This window comes from Mobula birostris, chromosome 11, assembly GCF_030028105.1.
Source record: "Mobula birostris isolate sMobBir1 chromosome 11, sMobBir1.hap1, whole genome shotgun sequence".
Taxonomy (NCBI): Eukaryota; Metazoa; Chordata; class Chondrichthyes; order Myliobatiformes; family Myliobatidae; genus Mobula; species Mobula birostris.
The window spans coordinates 48,445,936-48,465,453 of record NC_092380.1 but is presented as its reverse complement, the minus strand read 5'-3'; the positions used below and the strand labels follow the sequence as shown (position 1 = coordinate 48,465,453).

General features: G+C 48.7%; 1 protein-coding gene across 3 annotated transcripts in view; it reads right to left on the bottom strand.

Annotated features, from left to right (window-relative positions):
- The window catches only part of trim44 (tripartite motif containing 44), a 214,588-nt gene that overhangs the window by 123,619 nt on the left and 71,451 nt on the right, over positions 1–19,518 (bottom strand). Inside the window, exon 5 of one of the 3 annotated variants that reach the window (XM_072272196.1) lies at positions 10,044–14,838. The exons of the other annotated variants lie outside the window; for them this stretch is intronic. Within the exon in view, the coding sequence (XP_072128297.1) occupies positions 14,796–14,838 (43 nt within the window). The 3' untranslated portion in view covers positions 10,044–14,795. Of the gene's footprint in view, positions 1–10,043; positions 14,839–19,518 lie in introns of those variants that run through there. 3 annotated transcript variants of the gene reach the window in all.

The following is a 19,518-nucleotide window of genomic DNA, read 5'->3' as shown; positions in this document are numbered from 1 at the left end:
TGAGTGACGGTCTGTCTCCTTGCTGTCCGAGGAAGGTGTCTGTGAGTGACGGTCTCTCTCCCTGCTGTCGGAGGAAGGCGTCTGTGAGTGACGGTCTCTCTCCCTGCTGTGGGAGGAAGGTCTGTGAGTGACGGTCTCTCTCCCTGCTGTCGCAGGAAGATCTGTGAGTGACGGTCTGTCTCCTTGCTGTCGGAGGAAGGTGTCTGTGAGTGACCGTCTCTCTCCCTGCTGTCGGAGGAAGGTGTCTGTGAGTGACGGTCTCTCTCCCTGCTGTCGGAGGAAGGTCTGTGAATGACGGTCTCTCTCCCTACTGTCAGAGGAAGGTGTCTGTGAGTGACGGTCTCTCTCCTTGCTGTCGGAGGAAGGTGTCTGTGAGTGATGTTCTCTCTCACTGCTGTCGGAGGAAGGTGTCTGTGAGTGACGGTTTCTGTCCCTGCTGTCGGAGGAAGGCCTGTGAGTGATGGTCTCTCTGCCTGCTATCGGAGGAAGGTGTCTGTGAGTGACGATCTCTGTCCTTGCTGTCGGAGGAAGGTCTGTGAGTGACGGTGCCTCTCCCTGCTGTCGGAGGAAGGTGTCTGTGAGTGATGGTGTCTCTCCCTGCTGTGGGAGGAATGTCTGAGAGTGACAGTCTCTTTCCGTGCTGTCGGATGGAGGTGTCTGTGAGTGACCGTCTCTGTCCCTGCTGTCGGAGGTAGGTGTCTGTGAGTGAAAGTCTCTCTCCCTGCTGTCGGAGGAAGGTGTCTGTGAGTGACTGTCTCTCTCGCTGCTGTGGGAGGAAGGTCTGTGAGCGACGGGCTCTCTCCCTGCTGTGGGAGGAAGGTGCCTGTGAGTGAAAGGACTCTCTCCCTGCTGTCGGAGGAAGGTCTGTGAGTGACGGTCTCTATCGCTGCTGTGGGAGGAAGGTCTGTGAGTGACGGTCTCTCTCCCTGCTGTCGGAGGAAGATCTGTGAGTGACGGTCTGTCTCCTTGCTGTCGGAGGAAGGTGTCTGTGAGTGATGGTCTCTCTCCCTGCTGTCGGAGGAAGGCGTCTGTGAGTGACGGTCTCTCTCCCTGCTGTGGGAGGAAGGTCTGTGAGTGACGGTCTGTCTCCCTGCTGTCGGAGGAAGGTGTCTGTGAGTGACGGTCTCTCTCCCTGCTGTCGGAGGAAGGTGTCTGTGAGTGACGGTCTCTCTCCCTGCTGTCGGAGGAAGGTCTGTGAATGACGGTCTCTCTCCCTACTGTCGGAGGAAGGTGTCTGTTAGTGACGGTCTCTCTCCTTGCTGTCGGAGGAAGGTGTCTGTGAGTGATGGTCTCTCTCACTGCTGTCGGAGGAAGGTGTCTGTGAGTGACGGTTTCTGTCCCTGCTGTCGGAGGAAGGTCTGTGAGTGATGGTCTCTCTGCCTGCTATCGGAGGAAGGTGTCTGTGAGTGACGATCTCTCTCCTTGCTGTCGGAGGAAGGTCTGTGAGTGACGGTCTCTCTCCCTGCTGTCGGAGGAAGGTGTCTGTGAGCGATGGTGTCTCTCCCTGCTGTGGGAGGAATGTCTGAGAGTGACAGTCTCTTTCCCTGCTGTCGGATGGAGGTGTCTGTGAGTGACTGTCTTTCTCCCTGCTGTCGGAGGAAGGTGACTGTGAGTGACGGTCTCTCTCGCTGCTGTGGGAGGAAGGTCTGTAGGTGACGGTCTCTCTCCCTGCTGTCAGGAGGAAGGTTTGCAAGTGACGGTCTCTCTCCCTGCTGTCGGAGGAAGGTGTCTGTGAGTGATGGTCTCTCTCCCTGCTGTCGGAGGAAGGCGTCTGTGAGTGACGGTCTCTCTCCCTGCTGTGGGAGGAAGGTCTGTGAGCGACGGGCTCTCTCCCTGCTGTGGGAGGAAGGTGCCTGTGAGTGAAAGGACTCTCTCCCTGCTGTCGGAGGAAGGTCTGTGAGTGACGGTCTCTATCGCTGCTGTGGGAGGAAGGTCTGTGAGTGACGGTCTCTCTCCCTGCTGTCGGAGGAAGATCTGTGAGTGACGGTCTGTCTCCTTGCTGTCGGAGGAAGGTGTCTGTGAGTGATGGTCTCTCTCCCTGCTGTCGGAGGAAGGCGTCTGTGAGTGACGGTCTCTCTCCCTGCTGTGGGAGGAAGGTCTGTGAGTGACGGTCTGTCTCCCTGCTGTCGGAGGAAGGTGTCTGTGAGTGACGGTCTCTCTCCCTGCTGTCGGAGGAAGGTGTCTGTGAGTGACGGTCTCTCTCCCTGCTGTCGGAGGAAGGTCTGTGAATGACGGTCTCTCTCCCTACTGTCGGAGGAAGGTGTCTGTTAGTGACGGTCTCTCTCCTTGCTGTCGGAGGAAGGTGTCTGTGAGTGATGGTCTCTCTCACTGCTGTCGGAGGAAGGTGTCTGTGAGTGACGGTTTCTGTCCCTGCTGTCGGAGGAAGGTCTGTGAGTGATGGTCTCTCTGCCTGCTATCGGAGGAAGGTGTCTGTGAGTGACGATCTCTCTCCTTGCTGTCGGAGGAAGGTCTGTGAGTGACGGTCTCTCTCCCTGCTGTCGGAGGAAGGTGTCTGTGAGCGATGGTGTCTCTCCCTGCTGTGGGAGGAATGTCTGAGAGTGACAGTCTCTTTCCCTGCTGTCGGATGGAGGTGTCTGTGAGTGACTGTCTTTCTCCCTGCTGTCGGAGGAAGGTGACTGTGAGTGACGGTCTCTCTCGCTGCTGTGGGAGGAAGGTCTGTAGGTGACGGTCTCTCTCCCTGCTGTCAGGAGGAAGGTTTGCAAGTGACGGTCTCTCTCCCTGCTGTCGGAGTAAGGTGTCTGTGAGTGACGGTCTCTCTCCCTGCTGTCGGAGGAAGGTTTGTGAGTGACGGTCTCTCTCCCTGCTGTTGGAGGAAGGAGTCTGTAAGTGACGGTCTCTCTCCCTGCTGTGGGAGGAAGGTCTGTGAGCGACGGGCTCTCTCCCTGCTGTGGGAGGAAGGTGCCTGTGAGTGAAAGGACTCTCTCCCTGCTGTCGGAGGAAGGTCTGTGAGTGACGGTCTCTATCGCTGCTGTGGGAGGAAGGTCTGTGAGTGACGGTCTCTCTCCCTGCTGTCGGAGGAAGATCTGTGAGTGACGGTCTGTCTCCTTGCTGTCGGAGGAAGGTGTCTGTGAGTGACGGTCTCTCTCCCTTCTGTCGGAGAAAGGTGTCTGTGAGTGACAGTCTCTCTCCCTGCTGTCGGATGAAGGTGACTGTGAGTGACGGTCTGTCTCGCTGCTGTGGGAGGAAGGTCTGTGAGTGACGGGCTCTCTCCCTGCTGTCGGAGGAAGGTGACTGTGAGTGACGGTCTCTCTCGCTGCTGTGGGAGGAAGGTCTGTAAGTGACGGTCTCTCTCCCTGCTGTCGGAGGAAGGTGTCTGTGAGTGACGGTCTCTCTCCCTGCTGTCGGAGGAAGGTGTCTGTGAGTGACGGTCTCTCTCTCTGCTGTCGAAGGAAGGTCTGTGAGTGACGGTCTCTCTCCCTGCTGTGGGAGGAAGGTGTCTGTGAGTGACGGTTTCTCTCCGTGCTGTTGGAGGAAGGTCTGTGAGTGACAGTCTCTCTCCCTGCTGTCGGAGGAAGGTGTCTGTAAGTGACGGTCTCTCTCCCTGCTGTCGGAGGAAGGTGTCTGTGAGTGACGGTCTCTCTCCCTGCTGTCGGAGGAAGGTGTCTGCAGTGACGGTCACTCTCCCTGCTGTCGGAGGAAGGTGTCTGTGAGTGACGGTCTCTCTCCCTGCTGTCGGAGGAAGGTGTCTGTGAGTGACGGTCTCTCTCCCTGCTGTCGGAGGAAGGTGTCTGCAGTGACGGTCACTCTCCCTGCTGTCGGAGGAAGGTGTCTGTGAGTGACGGTCTCTCTCCCTGCTGTCGGAGGAAGGTCTGTGAGTGATGGTCTCTCTGCCTGCTATCGGAGGAAGGTGTCTGTGAGTGACGGTCTCTCTCCCTGCTGTCGGAGGAAGGTGTCTGTGAGTGACGGTCTCTCTCCCTGCTGTCGGAGGAAGGTGTCTGTGAGTGACGGTCTCTCTCCCTGCTGTCGGAGGAAGGTCTGTGAATGACGGTCTCTCTCCCTGCTGTCGGAGGAAGGTGTCTGTGAGTGACGGTCTTTCTCCTTGCTGTCGGAGGAAGGTGTCTGTGAGTGATGGTCTCTCTCACTGCTGTCGGAGGAAGCTGTCTGTGAGTGACGGTTTCTGTCCCTGCTGTCGGTTTCTCTCCCTGCTGTCGGAGAAAGGTGTTTGTGAGTGACGGTGTCTCTCCCTGCTGTCGGAGGAAGGTCTGTGATTGACGGTCTCTCTGTCTGCTCTTGGAGGAAGGTGTCTGTGAGTGACGGTCTCTCTCTCTGCTGTCAGAGGAAGGTCTGTGAGTGATGGTCTCTCTCCCTGCTTTCGGCAGAAGGTGTCTGTGAGTGACGGTCTCCCTCCCTGCTGTCGGAGGAAGGTCTGTGAGTGATGGTGTCTCTCCCTGCTTTCGGAGGAAGGTCTGTGAGTGACGGTCTGTCTCCCTGCTGTCGGAGGAAAGCGTCTGCGTGTGACGGAGTCTCTCTCTCTGTCTCCCTCTCGCTCACTGCTGCCAAGGGAAGATCTTTGCATTTAAATGATCTGCTCTCCCTCCCTCGATGCTGTAGGAGGATGGTGCTGGAGCAAGGTTTAACCAACATGGTTTGTGGATTGTTAACTCTTATTCACGTATGATGTGCTTATCGCTTTGCTGGTTGATCCTATTTTTTTGCTAGTTTGAGCGATTTTGAATTGGGTTGGCTTGCAGATAATGTACAATAAACTGAAGTGAATATGCCTTTTTATTCTGTATTTTGGCTTGTTGTTTTTCCTGCAGTTTGCACGATTTGTTTTTTTCTGCCCATGGGGGTGTGGGTGATGTTTTTCTCTTTGAATGGGTTCCTTGGTTCTTCTTTGTGTTGTGGCTGTCTGTGATGCAGACGAATCTCAGGGTTGTATACTGCATACGTAGTTTGAAAATAAATGTACTCTTGAATCTTCCCACTGTTGAGTATTTCTAGCATTTTCAGCTTTTAATTAGATTTCTAGGATCTGCAGTTTTTTATTTGATTGCTGCATCCAATATCTTGGTAATGGTGTATACACAAGCAGCTGTAGTACTGCTGACTCAGAGATACAGGGGACAAAATTCACCCCTGACCTCAGATGGCATCTGTATAGAATTTACTCCTCCCCCTCTCAGCTGCCTGGGTTTCCCCCCATCAGTCCAGTTTCACCCAGCGATGTACTGGGAGATTAATTCACCATTTAGTGTAGGTAAGTGGCAGCAGAGTCAAAGGGGAGTTGATGAGTATGTGAGAAGGACGGCTGGACGGCAGTAAGGAATGGGGCTGATGGAATTGTTCCCTGGGAGTTGGCATAGACCAAATGTAATGAGTAAGTAATACTGACCCATTGTTGCTAAAAGGCATTTTAACTGATTGCATTTTCCTGAGCAATTCCCAGACAAGCAATTGGATGTCTCTGTTTAATACGACCTACATCCCAATCCTGTGGTCCTGTGCCTACAATTCTGTTCTTTCCCAAGGAGAAACCTTTGTCCTCTCTGTTCCTGCAGACTAACTCCTCATCTCCAACACCAGCTTCTGACAGGCTTGCCTCTTCCTGAGATCACGTTTGAACCTCAACAATTAGTGGTATGCTTGAATTGATTATTACTCCCGATTTCCCTGTTCTTTCTGGATCCTACAGTTCAGAATATTTATGCCAAAGATTCCGCACACATTCCAGTAATGGTTACTCAGTTGCATCAATTAAAGTGAATTGGTACTTAAACATATCTAAATAAATACATGGTGTCCTGTGGTGTCTGACAAGTATTGCCGGTGTTAGCACACTGTCCTGATCAGACGATGACAAATGACTAACCTGGCGATGCACTTAATTGTTTCTGGTATTTGTGTGTGTTTGCTGATTGCTTCCTCAGACACATACATTTGTTAGTCATCAATGATGCTAGCGAGGAGTGTGATCCAGGACACGATAATGGCAACTGCTTCATCTCCGGATGGCCCATTTATTTCCCAAGCACAAACAGGCTGGCATCAGACATAGTCCACTCAGCCAGTTCATCTTCATTTACCAACAGGTCATCTGATTTTCATTTACAGCACTGGCACCTTCATGGGCCGCAAAAATAACTCAGCTTTGGTATTGCTAAATGAAGATCAATTTGATTTGTCACCTGTCATGGATGTATGTGAGATACGAATACTTTTTAGTAACATCAATGATACTGCCTATCGGGCCTCATCAATAACTTATGAGCAATGTGTTATACATTTTGTGATCTCTTGCTTTTGTTTCAAGTTTGCCAGGCAAATTGTTCTTAATGGCTCTGAAGGAAAACACTCACCCAATTTGGAATATTTTTTTACAAACTAGGTGAGGTACAACATTGTTGAGATCTTATTATAGGTTTCCCATTGCTGACCTAATTTACTGGGCCAGAATAATATTCCTTAATATTCAGTCCTGATGAAGGGTCTCAGCCTGAAATGTTGACTGTACCTCTTCCGATAGGTGCTGCCTGGCCTGCTGCGTTCCACTAGCATTTTGTGTGTGTTCCTTACTGGTGTGATGGCTCTCGTTAGACGGGCTCTCTGCTGGCCTTGACTGCTGATTACGTTGAAGAGCCAGGGCTAGGTCTGTTCAGGCTGGTCTCTGGCAGTGGGAGTAGGAGGACACACCCCTCACTGAAGCCAGACCATGACAATGTGGGCTAGATCCATACCAGGGTGAATGGCCACTGGATTAGACTGGTATCTGAAGTCATCCAGACACTCAAGAGACCTGCAAATAATGGAATCCGGAGCAACAAGCAATCTGCTGGAGAAAGCTCGGCCTGCTCATAGATCTTGCAAGGAAGTGTGCCACATCAGGGAGGGGACCTACTCCACCAACTGAAGAGTTGGGAAGGAAGGGAAACTTAAGTCCACGGAGCAGCAGGGAAAACCCTGCCATGTGGAGCGAAGCAGTCACTCGGTAACAGTACACGCCAAAGGTACGGCCTAGGACCTTCAATTATTCAGGGGAATACGGTTCTTTATCATTCTTTCTGAGGTGCCACATACAAAAAAATAAAACATGACAGACCATGAATCTTTTTCCAATTTCAGCAGCAAAGCATTTCACGCTCTGCTGCACACTACACTGTCACCAAGGCAACAGGCATAATTTACACTAAGCAATTACCTTGAGTCTCCAGTGTGGCTGCTGCAAAACAGCAGAAGGTGTTAATCCCTGCCAGCTCTCTGAGAGTGGGTTAAAGGCTCTAAATTGGCATTGTAATGATATTTATATTTTCAGTAATTTTAAAAAATAAAGAAATTGGCGTTATTTTCTTTCTCTGCTCCTGAGGGCTCGGAATCACATTATAATGAAAGAGCTGGCTACATTCAACACCTTCCGTCCCATTTGTATCTGCTCATGGAGGATCAAGGTCTACTTGAAGCTCTCCTCGTTGCTGATCGAGTTCCTAATGTTGGGTCCAACTGGACAGACCTGAGGCCATGCCTCACTGCTCAGTTAACAGTGGTACAGGGAGGTTTCCTTTTCAACGGCAGCTAACATTGGGAACTCCCGGAATAGCCCACTGTCGGTGCCTGGAGTAGGAATCCAATGTAATCTTCCCCCATGCTAACCCAGGGCACAGTTATTCCCAAGTCCAACTTCACTCCAGCTGAACCATGTGATACCGTGGGGGAATACCTGGTCTGTGATGTAGAGAACTTGTCTCAGTCTGCTGGGACCTCAGTGACAAAACTGGCAGCACTGCTCACACCTGAGGGAACACACAGGCTCTGCAAGTTGTCTGAAATGTGTTTGCTCCAACCAATTACTGCTACACTGGCCCAACTGGTCTATTGTGTGGTACCTACAGTACTTGTGACATCTCTAAAAGGAATTCGTGCTTAGTCCAATTCAGTCAACTGAACGTGTTCTCAGTTTTTGAAGCAGTTTTCAACTTTAAGATCACCCAGCCAAGGCACAGATGAATCCTTGGAAGAATGCGTTGGCTTTTGGTTCAGTTACAAAACTCGATGGTCCCTTGCTTGGGTCTGTGAATGGATACCTTCGTCTGGCCCAGGAGCTGGCCAACAAAGAGATGACCCGCCAACCTATTCTCCAAGTACCAGATATCCAACGATCAGGAGATGGAGCTGAAGTAGAAGGCCAGTGGACGGAATTCTCAATCACTGGCTGCGGATGGGAACTGTTCCCTGTCACTGGCTGCAGATGGTAAATGTTCCCTGTCACTGGCTGTGGATGGGAACTGTTCCCTGTCACTGGTTGTGGATGGGAATTGTTCCCTGTCACTGGCTGTGGATGGGAACCGTTCCCTGTCATTGGCTGCGGATGGGAACTGTTCCCTGTCACTGGCTGCGGATGGTAAATGTTCCCTGTCACTGGCTGCGGATGGGAACTGTTCCCTGTCACTGGCTGCGGATGGGAACTGTTCCCTGTCACTGGCTGTGGATGGGAACTGTTCCCTGTCACTGGCTGTGGATGGGTTCTGTTCTGTCACTGGCTGTGGATGGAAACTGTTCCCTGTCACTGGCTGTGGATGGGATCTGTTCCCTGTCACTGGCTGTGGATGGGACCTGTTCCCTGTCACTGGCTGTGGATGGGAACTGTTCCCTGTCACTGGCTGTGGATGGGAACTGTTTCCTGTCACTGGCTGTGGATGGGAACTGTTCCCTGTCACTGGCTGTGGATGGGTTCTGTTCTGTCACTGGCTGTGGATGGGATCTGTTGCGTCACTGGCTGTGGATGGGATCTGTTCCCGGTCACTGGCTGTGGATGGGAACTGTTCCCTGTCACTGGTTGTGGATGGGAACTGTTCTCTGTCACTGGCTGCGGATGGGAACTGTTCCCTGTCACTGGCTGCGGATGGGAACTGTTCCCTGTCACTGGCTGCGGATGGGAACTGTTCCCTGTCACTGGCTGTGGATGGTAAATGTTCCCTGTCACTGGCTGTGGATGGGTTCTGTTCTGTCACTGGCTGTGGATGGGAACTGTTCCCTGTCACTGGCTGTGGATGGGAACTGTTCCCTGTCACTGGCTGTGGATGGTAAATGTTCCCTGTCACTGGCTGTGGATGGGTTCTGTTCTGTCACTGGCTGTGGATAGGTTCTGTTCTGTTACTGGCTGTGGATGGGATCTGTTGCGTCACTGGCTGTGGATGGGATCTGTTCCTGGTCACTGGCTGTGGATGGGAACTGTTCCCTGTCACTGGCTGTGGATGGTAAATGTTCCTCGTCACTGGCTGTGGATGGTAAATGTTCCTCGTCACTAGCTGTGGATGGGAACAGTTCCCTGTCACTGGCTGTGGATGGGAACTGTCTTGTCACTGGCTGTGGAGGGGAGGTGCTCTGTCACTGGCTCTGGGTGGGAACTGTTCCCCGTCATTGGCTCTGTAACGAGGTTGGAAAACACCTGACAGTGTGTCTAGGAAATACTTCGACTGGCAATATGGTGTCTGCTTTTATTTGCTAACTCTGAGAAATTTGTCAACAGGATAGGATCTCGAACCTTGCATGTTCATGACTTAGGTTGAATCTCCTTCTGGCTGCTGAGTATCTCCTTACACAGTACATGGATTAGGGTGGGCTCTGCTGCAGCCCCCACCCTTTCAGGTGTTTCATACACACCTCTTCAAAATGCATCTTGGAAGACCGAAAGCCTGGAAACTGGCAATTTATCTCATCCAGACCCTGTTGGTATTCCCCCGTCCACGAACAGGAAGCACTATTTACATTTTCCACATCTCTCCCACACCTTTCCCCTCATCCAGTACAGAGCTCCATCGCCTCACAGCCCTCTGAAGAGCTTTGCCTGTAGGCCTCCTGCCCCTTTGCAACTACGGGCCCTCCGTTCTTGACCACAGTACTGGCAGGATGCTGCTTCAGCCTGTCATAGAGAGAGACAGCCCAAAGCCAGGCCATTCTGCCCACTTGAGCCTGTGGTGACCATCCTATCCTCTACTAACCAGTGTTTTCATCACATTACACTCCTCAGCTTATTCCCCCTGTAATATGTAAGGGATTCACAATTTCTAAAGACATTTGTCAGGTCAAGTCAAATTTATTTATAAAGCACATTTAAAAACAACCCATGTTGACCAAAGTGCTGTACAAACCATAACAGGTAGCTAAAATCACAAATACAAGAAACACAGATATAAACAAGGCACACAGCTTATAGGCACAAATTAAACAACACACGAGCCTAGGCACAAGCCAAAAATCAGCCGCATCAGGAAGATTCAAACGCTAGTGAATAAAAGTAAGTTTTGAGCCTGGACTTAAAAGAGTCAGTGGAGGGGGCAGATCTGATAGGGAGGGGAATGCTGTTCCACAGTCTAGGGGCTACAACAGCAAAGGCACGGTCACCCTGGACTTAAATTTAAATCGTGGGACAGCCAGAAGCCCCAAGTCAGCCAACCTGAGGGACCTGGAAGTAGAATAAGGGGTTAGAAGGTCCGTGATATAGGAGGGGGCCAGCCCAATTAGGGCTTTATAAGCAAACAGGAGAACCTTAAAATCAATTCTAAACTGTACTGGTAGCCAGTGGAGAGAGACCAGGATAGAAGTAATATGGTAATTCCTCGCACTGAACAACAACCTTGTGTCACACCTGATTCAACACTTGTTGTTTGAATCTACTGGGAGCAGGTCTGTCCTTAGTTCTTACGTTACATTGGAGCCAAAGAGAGCTCCCTGTGGCCAGCAATGATCAAGGCCCGTCCTGAAGTGGTACTGCACCCCTCCCAGACCCCTCTCACCACACTGGTATCTGTTTCCCACACCAGTACCTTGTGCCCAGTCAACCTTGAGTTTCCATCCTGACTATGACATGGTTCTGCTGAGGCTCTTTGGGGCAGCTAGCATTTCAGGTCACTTGAGGAATAGTATCTGCTTTCAGAACCCCAACTAGATGGTGCCCATGCCTTGTACTAAAGCAGCCTTTCTCCCAGCCGCACAGAATTAACACTTCACTCCAGATCTATCGGCAGAGCAGCAACCAGACATTTAAACAGTCTCCCTTAACATAATAAAATGTCACTTGGTGCTGTTCTAGACGTAGCCTCTACAAATGGATACCAGGTCAAAGAAAGAGATGTTATGAGAGGTGAAGTACATCTTAAGAAGATGGTGGTGAAGAAGCACGAGTAGTCTATAACATTAAGTATATTAAGTATGCTTCACTACTGTACCAGCGTAGCTAGGTGGTTAAGGCGTCCATCTAGTAATTTGAAGGTCGCTAGTTCGAGCCTTGGCTGAGGCAGCGTGTTGTGTCCTTGAGCAAGGCATTTAACCACATATTGTTCTGCGACGACACCGGTGCCAAGCTGTATTGGCCCTAGTGCCCTTCCCTTGGACAACATCAGTGGCATGGAGAGGGGAGACTTGCAGCATAGGCAACTGCCAGTCTTCCATACAACCTTGCCCAGTCCTGCATCCTGGAAACCTTCCAAGGCGCAAATCCATGGTCTCACGAGACTAACGGATGCCTATATATAAACTACTGCACCCAGATCAAGAACAAAGATGCAATGGCTGAATTGAGAGTGGATGTAAATCACATACAATGACACACATTAACTCTTGTATTTCATCATGGCACTAACGACAGATTATCTGGGCTCAGGTCACCATTAGAACTGCTCATTAAAAATTCACAAGCCAATCACACAATGCTTGCATTTGTATCTGGCAGAAGTATCCTTGTAATGGCTTCTGCAGAAAACACGGACTCCTGTGCTGCTAAGATTATATTAGCCCCGTCTGTTCTCTGAGCTTTCATACATCCTTAAGCTCTGCCTCAGCTCCCTGCTCACCTAACCATCCGGAGAGACGGAGCAGTTAGAAATAACCAATCAATACTACAGGAAAACCAGGAAGACGGAAGGCTTTCGCTTGCAGGGGCCGTTCAGACGCAGAAAGCCACAAACAGCTTTGCAGTGGATGAAGTGCCTTTGTAGTGTAGTCACCGTTTTAGTATGACTGTACACTACAGCCACTGGGTGCATGTAACGTCACACAAACAACATGTGAAAATATCTAGATGATTTGTTTTCAGATGTGGCGAGGCTGAAAGTAAGAAGCTGCCCTCAGATGGGAATCACCCTTATTATTGAGCCCAGCAACCCACCTATTTAACACTAGCCTAATCACAGGACAATTTACAATGACCAATTAACCTACTACCCAGTATGTCTTTGGAGGAAACTGGAACATCCACGTGCTCACAGAAGAACATAGAAACTCCTCACAGGCGGTGCCCAAACTGAACTCCAAGCTGCAACGCCCTGGGATGTAATAGCGTTGCCCTAACGGCTACACTATCATGGCGCCCAGCTTTGTTGGACCAAACTCCTAGAACCCTCTCTCCAGTAAGGCAGCACAGTGATACATCTATTGGAAACTCTGCCCCACGGCGCCAGCCTCAAATTCACTGCCCACTTCCGGTGCTGTCTGCATGGTGTTCCCTCCTACATCCCCAAAGACTTGCGGGCTGGTAAGTTAACAGGCCACGATAAATCACCTCTGAGCGTGGGTGACCTCCAAGAGGACCACAACCTTGCCTTAACGGCCCGGAGAGCTATGTTGGCAGGAGTCAGGCTCTTGGTAGGGTCGCCCATGCCAGACAGGTCAAGAGGTAGTGGCCAGACTAAGAGTGGTCCACCTGTGCTCCAGCCTCGGGGGTTCACCTCAGGGCTAACAACCCTGAATGGTCAAACAAAATTGTTATGGAAACAGCTATCAAGAATCCTTCTAAATCTGAGTGCAAAGATATTCCTGATTCTCTACCCGGGACTTGCATGACCAACAGTAAGGAAAACCGAGAGGAAGATACTGACATGATGAACGAAGCCCTGAACCCTGCCCGAGATGGAGGACCTTCATTGCTGCCCTTAACGCCAATGGCGTAATGGGCAATTAAAAAAGTGTCGGTGAGTGATAAGGTCTGGGAGTTGATAGGAGAATAGGAAAAAATGCATGAATGTAGGGTTAGTGACCATGAGTAATTAATGGTAGGTGTGGATTCAGGTTCTGTATTGCACCTTTCTGTCACTCCACCACTCTAACAGCACTGTGGCAATTCCTCCACCAGAAATTCAGAAAGGCAGCTCACCAGCACATTCTCAAGAGCAGTTAGGCTTGACAATAAATCCTAGCTGTGTCATTGATGCTCAGACCTCCAAAGAGAGAAAATGAAATGGGAAAAGCCAACTCTTCCTTAACGTTAAGCTATTGGATCTTTTATGTTTCACTGTGCAGGGATGACAACTTAGTTTAATATTTCCCTGAAAGATGGTACCCCTGGCAGAGTAGGAGTCCCCCAGAGCCTCAAGAGGGATACAGCAGATGGCACTGGGTTAATACGTTGGGAAAGGAATTTTGCTTCCATCTGCTAAGCTCTCATAAATATTTTCATGAACAGATTTCACACTGCTCTGAAAAAACGATGCAGCAATTTGCAAGTGTTCTCTGTCTGGTATGCCAGTAATTTTGGCAGCGGAGTGAAAACTGTGATTCCCCATTTGCTATTGTGCTTTTCTGCAGGTTTGAATTGCAGCTGGAATGTGTTATCCAAGGGTCACTGTGCACCAAGTAACTTGGATGTTACACAGCATGTTATCAATGATTAGATAACTTCAAAAGGAAGTTGTTGTTTTAATAAGATGGTATCAATCTCCAAATAGGATTCTTGGTCAATGCACACTGTAAACATCGTGCTAATTTAGTGTGTCAATTAGATTATTGACTCTGTTTTATAGAATTAGGTTTTCTGTCTGATGCCTTTGACTGGGTAAAATCCAGCCTTCTATTCAGAAACAGAATCAGGTTTATTATCACTGGCATATGTTGTGAAATTTGTTGTTTTGTGGCAACAGTACAGTGCAATACATAACATACTACAAGCTACAAAGAGAAATGTATAAAATGTAAATCAGTAGTACAAAATGACAGCAAAGTGGTGAGGTAGCATTCATGGGTTCATGGATGGTCCAGAAACCTGATGGTGGAGGGGAGGAAGCCTTTTTGAAAATGTTGAGTGTGTGTCATCAGGATCCCGTACCTCCTCCCTGATGGTAGCAATGAGAAGAGGGCATGTCCTGGCTGATGGGGCTCCTCAATGATGGATGCTGTCTTTCTGAGGCATTGTCTTTTGAAGAATTCCTTGATTTTGGGGAGCTGGCTTTAGTTTACAACCCTCTGTAGCTTTCTCTGATCCTGTGTACCTCCATACCGAGATGATGCAACCAGCTCTCCACCATGCATCTGCAGAAATTTGAGAGTGTCTCTGGTGACATACCAAATCTTCTCAAACTCCTAATGAAATACACTGTAGCCGCTGGCATGCCTTCTTCCTAATTGCATCAATATAATGGACCCAGGATAGATTGCTGACACCCAGGAACTTGAAATTGCTCGCCCTTTCCACTGCTGATCCCTCAATGAGGACTGGTATGCGCTCCCTCAACTTCCCCTTCCTGAAGTCCACTATCAGTTCTTTGGTCTTACTGACGCTGAGTGCCAGGCTGTTGCTGTACCACTCAGCCAGTCCATCCATTCCTGTAGCCTCCTCATCAGCATCTGAGATTCTGTCAATAACAGTTGTATCAGCAGCAAATGTACAGATAGTATTTGAGCTGTGCCTTGGGGATCCGTATGACTGATGCCGTTTTGAAGCAGGTGGAGATCTTCGACTGCAGCAGTGAGAGACTGAAGATGTCCTTGAACACTCCAGATAGTTGATCGTCACAGGTTTACCATAAGGGCTTGATGCCTTGCAAGGGTTCACCTTCTTGAAAGATGTTCTAACATCGGCCTCTGAGACAGAGATCGCAGGATCGCCAGATGCTACAAGGATTCACACAGGGTCAGCTTCACTCTCTCTCGCACAGATCAGACAAAGAGCCAAGTAAAATGTCAGAAAACTGAAATTAAAAAGGTACTTAAAATCTCAGCATGTCAGGAAACCTACGTGAGGGAAACATACTCCGGATGAACTCACTGTAACCCTCTTAGAACACTCTATCTGATTCCCTTCCAGCAGGAGCTTCTTCCTGTCTGTGGAAACTATCCAACTCACAAAGATGGGTTCTGGTCCAGGGGGTGTTATTCTTGTATCTGATGATACTGACACAGATAGAGAATTGTGCCATCCTTCCAGCCACAACTTGCTGACTCAACCCGAGTCCAAAGAGACTCCGATTGCATGCATCAGGCTGCGTTAAGTCAGGATTACCTGATCATGGCTGAGCTGTTGCCTAGGACCATGGCGATGTTCAGTCAGGTGAAGAAGTTGAGGTAGATATGAGGGGTAACAGGCTCTGGTGGAAGTTCATCTCGAGCACCTGGATTATCTCCGGAGTAATCTGCGTTTGTCTGATCTGCGTTAGGCTGAGGCAGGTCAGATGAATATCCTAATAAGCCACACCTGGTTATGTTGAGCCAGGTCAGTGCAGCACCTGCTCCAGGTTAGGATAATTTTCTTAGTACTATTTCATGCAGTAACATACCTGCAACACAGTAAGGCTAATTTTTCTTTCAGTTCTTTTCATATGACTCAAGGCTGGGTATAAATTAGTTACAAGACCTCAGGCTTGAGTTGGATTTGAATTGACCATGGTAGGATCTGATTTTAATTGTACATCTAATTCTCTCTCTACTTACATTGTGCTGTTGAAAAGGTTTGCTTTACTCCGGAGATAATCCAGGTGCTCGAGATGAACTTCCACCAGAGCCTGTTACCCCTCATATCTACCTCAACTTCTTCACCTGACTGAACATCGCCATGGTCCTAGGCAACAGCTCAGCCATGATCAGGTAATCCTGACTTAACCACTCACTCCTCTGTAACAGCGCAAACACGGGGAATTCTGCAGATGCTGGAAATTCATGCAACACACATCAAAGTTGCTGGTGAACGCAGCAGGCCAGGCAGCATCTCTAGGAAGAGGTACAGTCGATGTTTCGAGCCGAGACCCTTCGTCAGGACTAACTGAAAGAAGAGCTAGTAAGAGATTTGAAAGTGGGAGGGGGAGGGGGAGATCCGAAATGTTAGGAGAAGACAGGAGGGGGAGGGATGGAGCCAAGGGCTGGACAGGTGATTGGCAAAAGGGATATGAGAGGATCATGGGACAGGAGGCCCAGGGAGAAGGAAGGGGGTGGGGGGAGAAAACCCAGAAGATGGGCAAGGGGTATAGTGAGGGGGACAGAGGGAGAAAAAAGAGAGTGAGAGAAAGAATGTGTGTATATAAATAAATAACAGATGGGGTACAAGGGGGAGTTGGGGCATTAGCGGAAGTTAGAGAAGTCAATGTTCATGCCATCAGGTTGGAGGCTACCCAGACAAAATATAAGGTGTTGTTCCTCCAACCTGAGTGTGGCTTCATCTCTACAGTAGAGGAGGCCATGGATAGACAGAATAGGAATGGGACGTGGAATTAAAATGTGTGGCCACTGGGAGATCTTGCTTTCTCTGGAAAAATCTCTCCCTCAAAGTAGTAAAAACAAAGGAGCTGGTTGTGGACTACAGGAGGAATGGAGACAGGCTAACCCCTATTAACATCAATGGATCTGGGGTTGAGAGGGTGAACAGCTTTAAGTTCCTTGGCATACACATCACCGAGGATCTTACGTGGTCTATACATACCGGCTGTGTGGTGAAAAAGGCACAACAGTGCCTCTTTCACCTCAGACGGTTGAGGAAGTTTGGTATGGGCCCCCAAATCCTAAGAACTTTCTACAGGGGCACAATTGAGAGCATCCTGACTGGCTGCATCACTGTCTGCTATGGGAACTGTACTTCCCTCAATTACAGAATTCTGCAGGGAGTGGTGCAGACAGCCCAGCACATCTGTAGATGTGAACTTCCCATGATTCAGGACATTTACAGAGACAGGTGTGTAAAAAGAGCCCGAAGGATCATTGGAGACCCGAGTCATCCCAACCACAATCTATTCTAGCTGTTACCATCCAGGAAACAGTACTGCAGCATAAAAGCCAGGACCAACAGGCTCCGGGACGGCTTCTTCCACCAAGCCATCAGACTCATTAATTCATGCATATGGAACTGTATTTCTATGTTATATTGACTATCCTGTTGTACATACTATTTATAAAATACTATAATTGCACATTGCACATTTAGACGGAGACGTAACGTAAAGATTTTTACTCCTCATGTATATGAAGGATGTAAGTAATAAAGTCAATTCAATTCAGCAGATGTTTCAGAATCAGAGTCAGGTTTAATATCATCGACTTATGGCATGAAATTTGTTGACTTTGCAGCAGCAGTCCAACGCAATACATGATAATACAGAGAAAAAACTGAATTACACAAGTATATACATATAAAACAGTTAAATTAAATAAGTAATGCAAAAACAGAAATAGAAAGTAGTGAGGTGGTGTGCATGGGTTCAGTGTCCATTCAGAAATCAGATGGCAGGGGGAAAGAAGCTGTTCCTGAGACACTGAGTGTGTGTCTTCAGGCTTCTGTACCTCCTTCTCTGATGGTAGCAATGAGAACAGGGCATGCCCTGGGTGATGGGGGTCCTTAATGGTGGGCGCAGCTTTTTTGAGGCACCGGTCCTTAAACATATCTTTGAGGCTGGTGCCCATGATAGAGCTGACTAATTTTAACACTCTGCAGTTTACTTTGATCCTGTGCAGTAGGAACCCCCCCTCCCCCATACCAGAGAGTGATCCAGCCAGTTAGAACGTTCTCCATGCTACATCCGTACAAATTTGCAAATTTTTTAGGTGACAAACCAAATCTCCTCAAACTCCTAATGAAATATAGCTGCTCTCTTACTTTCTTTATAACTGCATCGACATGTTGGGACCAGGTTACATCCTCAGAGATATTAACACCCAGGAACTTGAAATTGCTCACTCTCCCCTCTTCTGATCCCTCCATAAGGACTGGTGTGTGTTCCCTCATCTTACCCTTTCTGAAGTCCACAATCAGCTCTTTTGTCTTACCGAGGTTGAGTGCCAGGCTGTTGTTGCAACACCATTCAACTAGCTGGTATATCTTGCTCCTGTACACCTTCTCATCTCCATGTGAGATTCGGCAAACAATGGTTGTATCATCAACAGATTTATAGACGGCATTTGAGCTGTGCCCAGAGAGAGTAGAGCAGTAGGCTGAGCACATATCCCCGCGGAGCACCAGTGTTAACTGTCAGCGAGGTGGATATGTTATTTCCAATCCGCACAGATTGTGGTCTTCCAGTTAGGAGGTCGAGGATCCAGCTGCAGTAGGAAGTACAGAGGCCCAAGTTCTGCAGTTTTTCTATCGGGACTAAGCTGTAAAGTTGCCCGGCCCATGGTGCAGTGGAACCTACACCGAACTTTGAGGCAAGAGGTCCCAGGTTCAGATCCGGCCGTCTCCTTGCATGCTTTCCATCCGTGCTGGGTTGAGCGCTGAGCTACCAACTTGGCCTCATAAAAAACAAATACTGAAGAAACAGCAAGGTTGCCACCCAATGCGCCTCAAGGTGCGAGAAGAACAACTATAATGTAGTCAATAAACAGCTTAATGACATAGGTAAACAACAGGAAATCTGCAGATGCTGGAAATTCAAGCAACACACATCAAAGTTGCTTGTGAACGCAGCAGGCCGAGACCCTTCGTCTGACGAAGGGTCTCGGCCTGAAACGTCGACTGCACCTCTTCCTAGAGATGCTGCCTGGCCTAATGGCATAGGTATTTGGATTTTCCAGGTGATCCAAAGCCATGTGGAGCGCCTGTGAGATCACACCTGCCATAGACCTACAGTGGTGATAGGCAACTTGCAGTGGGTCCAGGTCCTTGCTGAGGCAGCAGTTGATTCTAGCCATGACCAGCCTCTCAAAGCATTCTCAGTCAGTAATTGATATAGAAACTTGGGCTCTACCTCTAATAAAAACAATCAACTTGATACATCAACTTGTGGCATCAATAGGCAATATTCAATCTAACCTTATTGTTTCAAGCACTGGATTGTATATTGGAGGACAATATCACAGTAGAAAACTGCAGACAAAAGGACTCTTTCAACCACTGTGGTGTGTCTACTTTCGTCCCAACCCTCTCATTATGGACAGGCATGTCTTACTCACTCACACGCACACACACACACACGCACGTACGCACACATACACTCACAGTTATTACACAGCATCCCATAGCATCAGTCCAATGTCATTTTCAAAAATATATAAACTGAAACCAATACCCAGGTGCATAAATCTACCTGCACATATTCTCCATTCCAGCTACTGATTAATTGATAAAATAATTAATTTTATCAAGCTAGTAATATAACTTTAATTTCTCTACTCCAACATTACATGAAAAGGGTTTGAGAAGGTCTTTGGAATTCAACTTTCAAAGTAAACGTATTATCATAGTATGTATACAATATACAACCTTGAGATTCATGGCCTTGCAAGCAGCTACAGGAAAATGAAGAAATAAAACAGAATCCGTGACAAAAAACATAACAAAGGCCAACAAACATCCAATGTGCAAATAATTTAAAA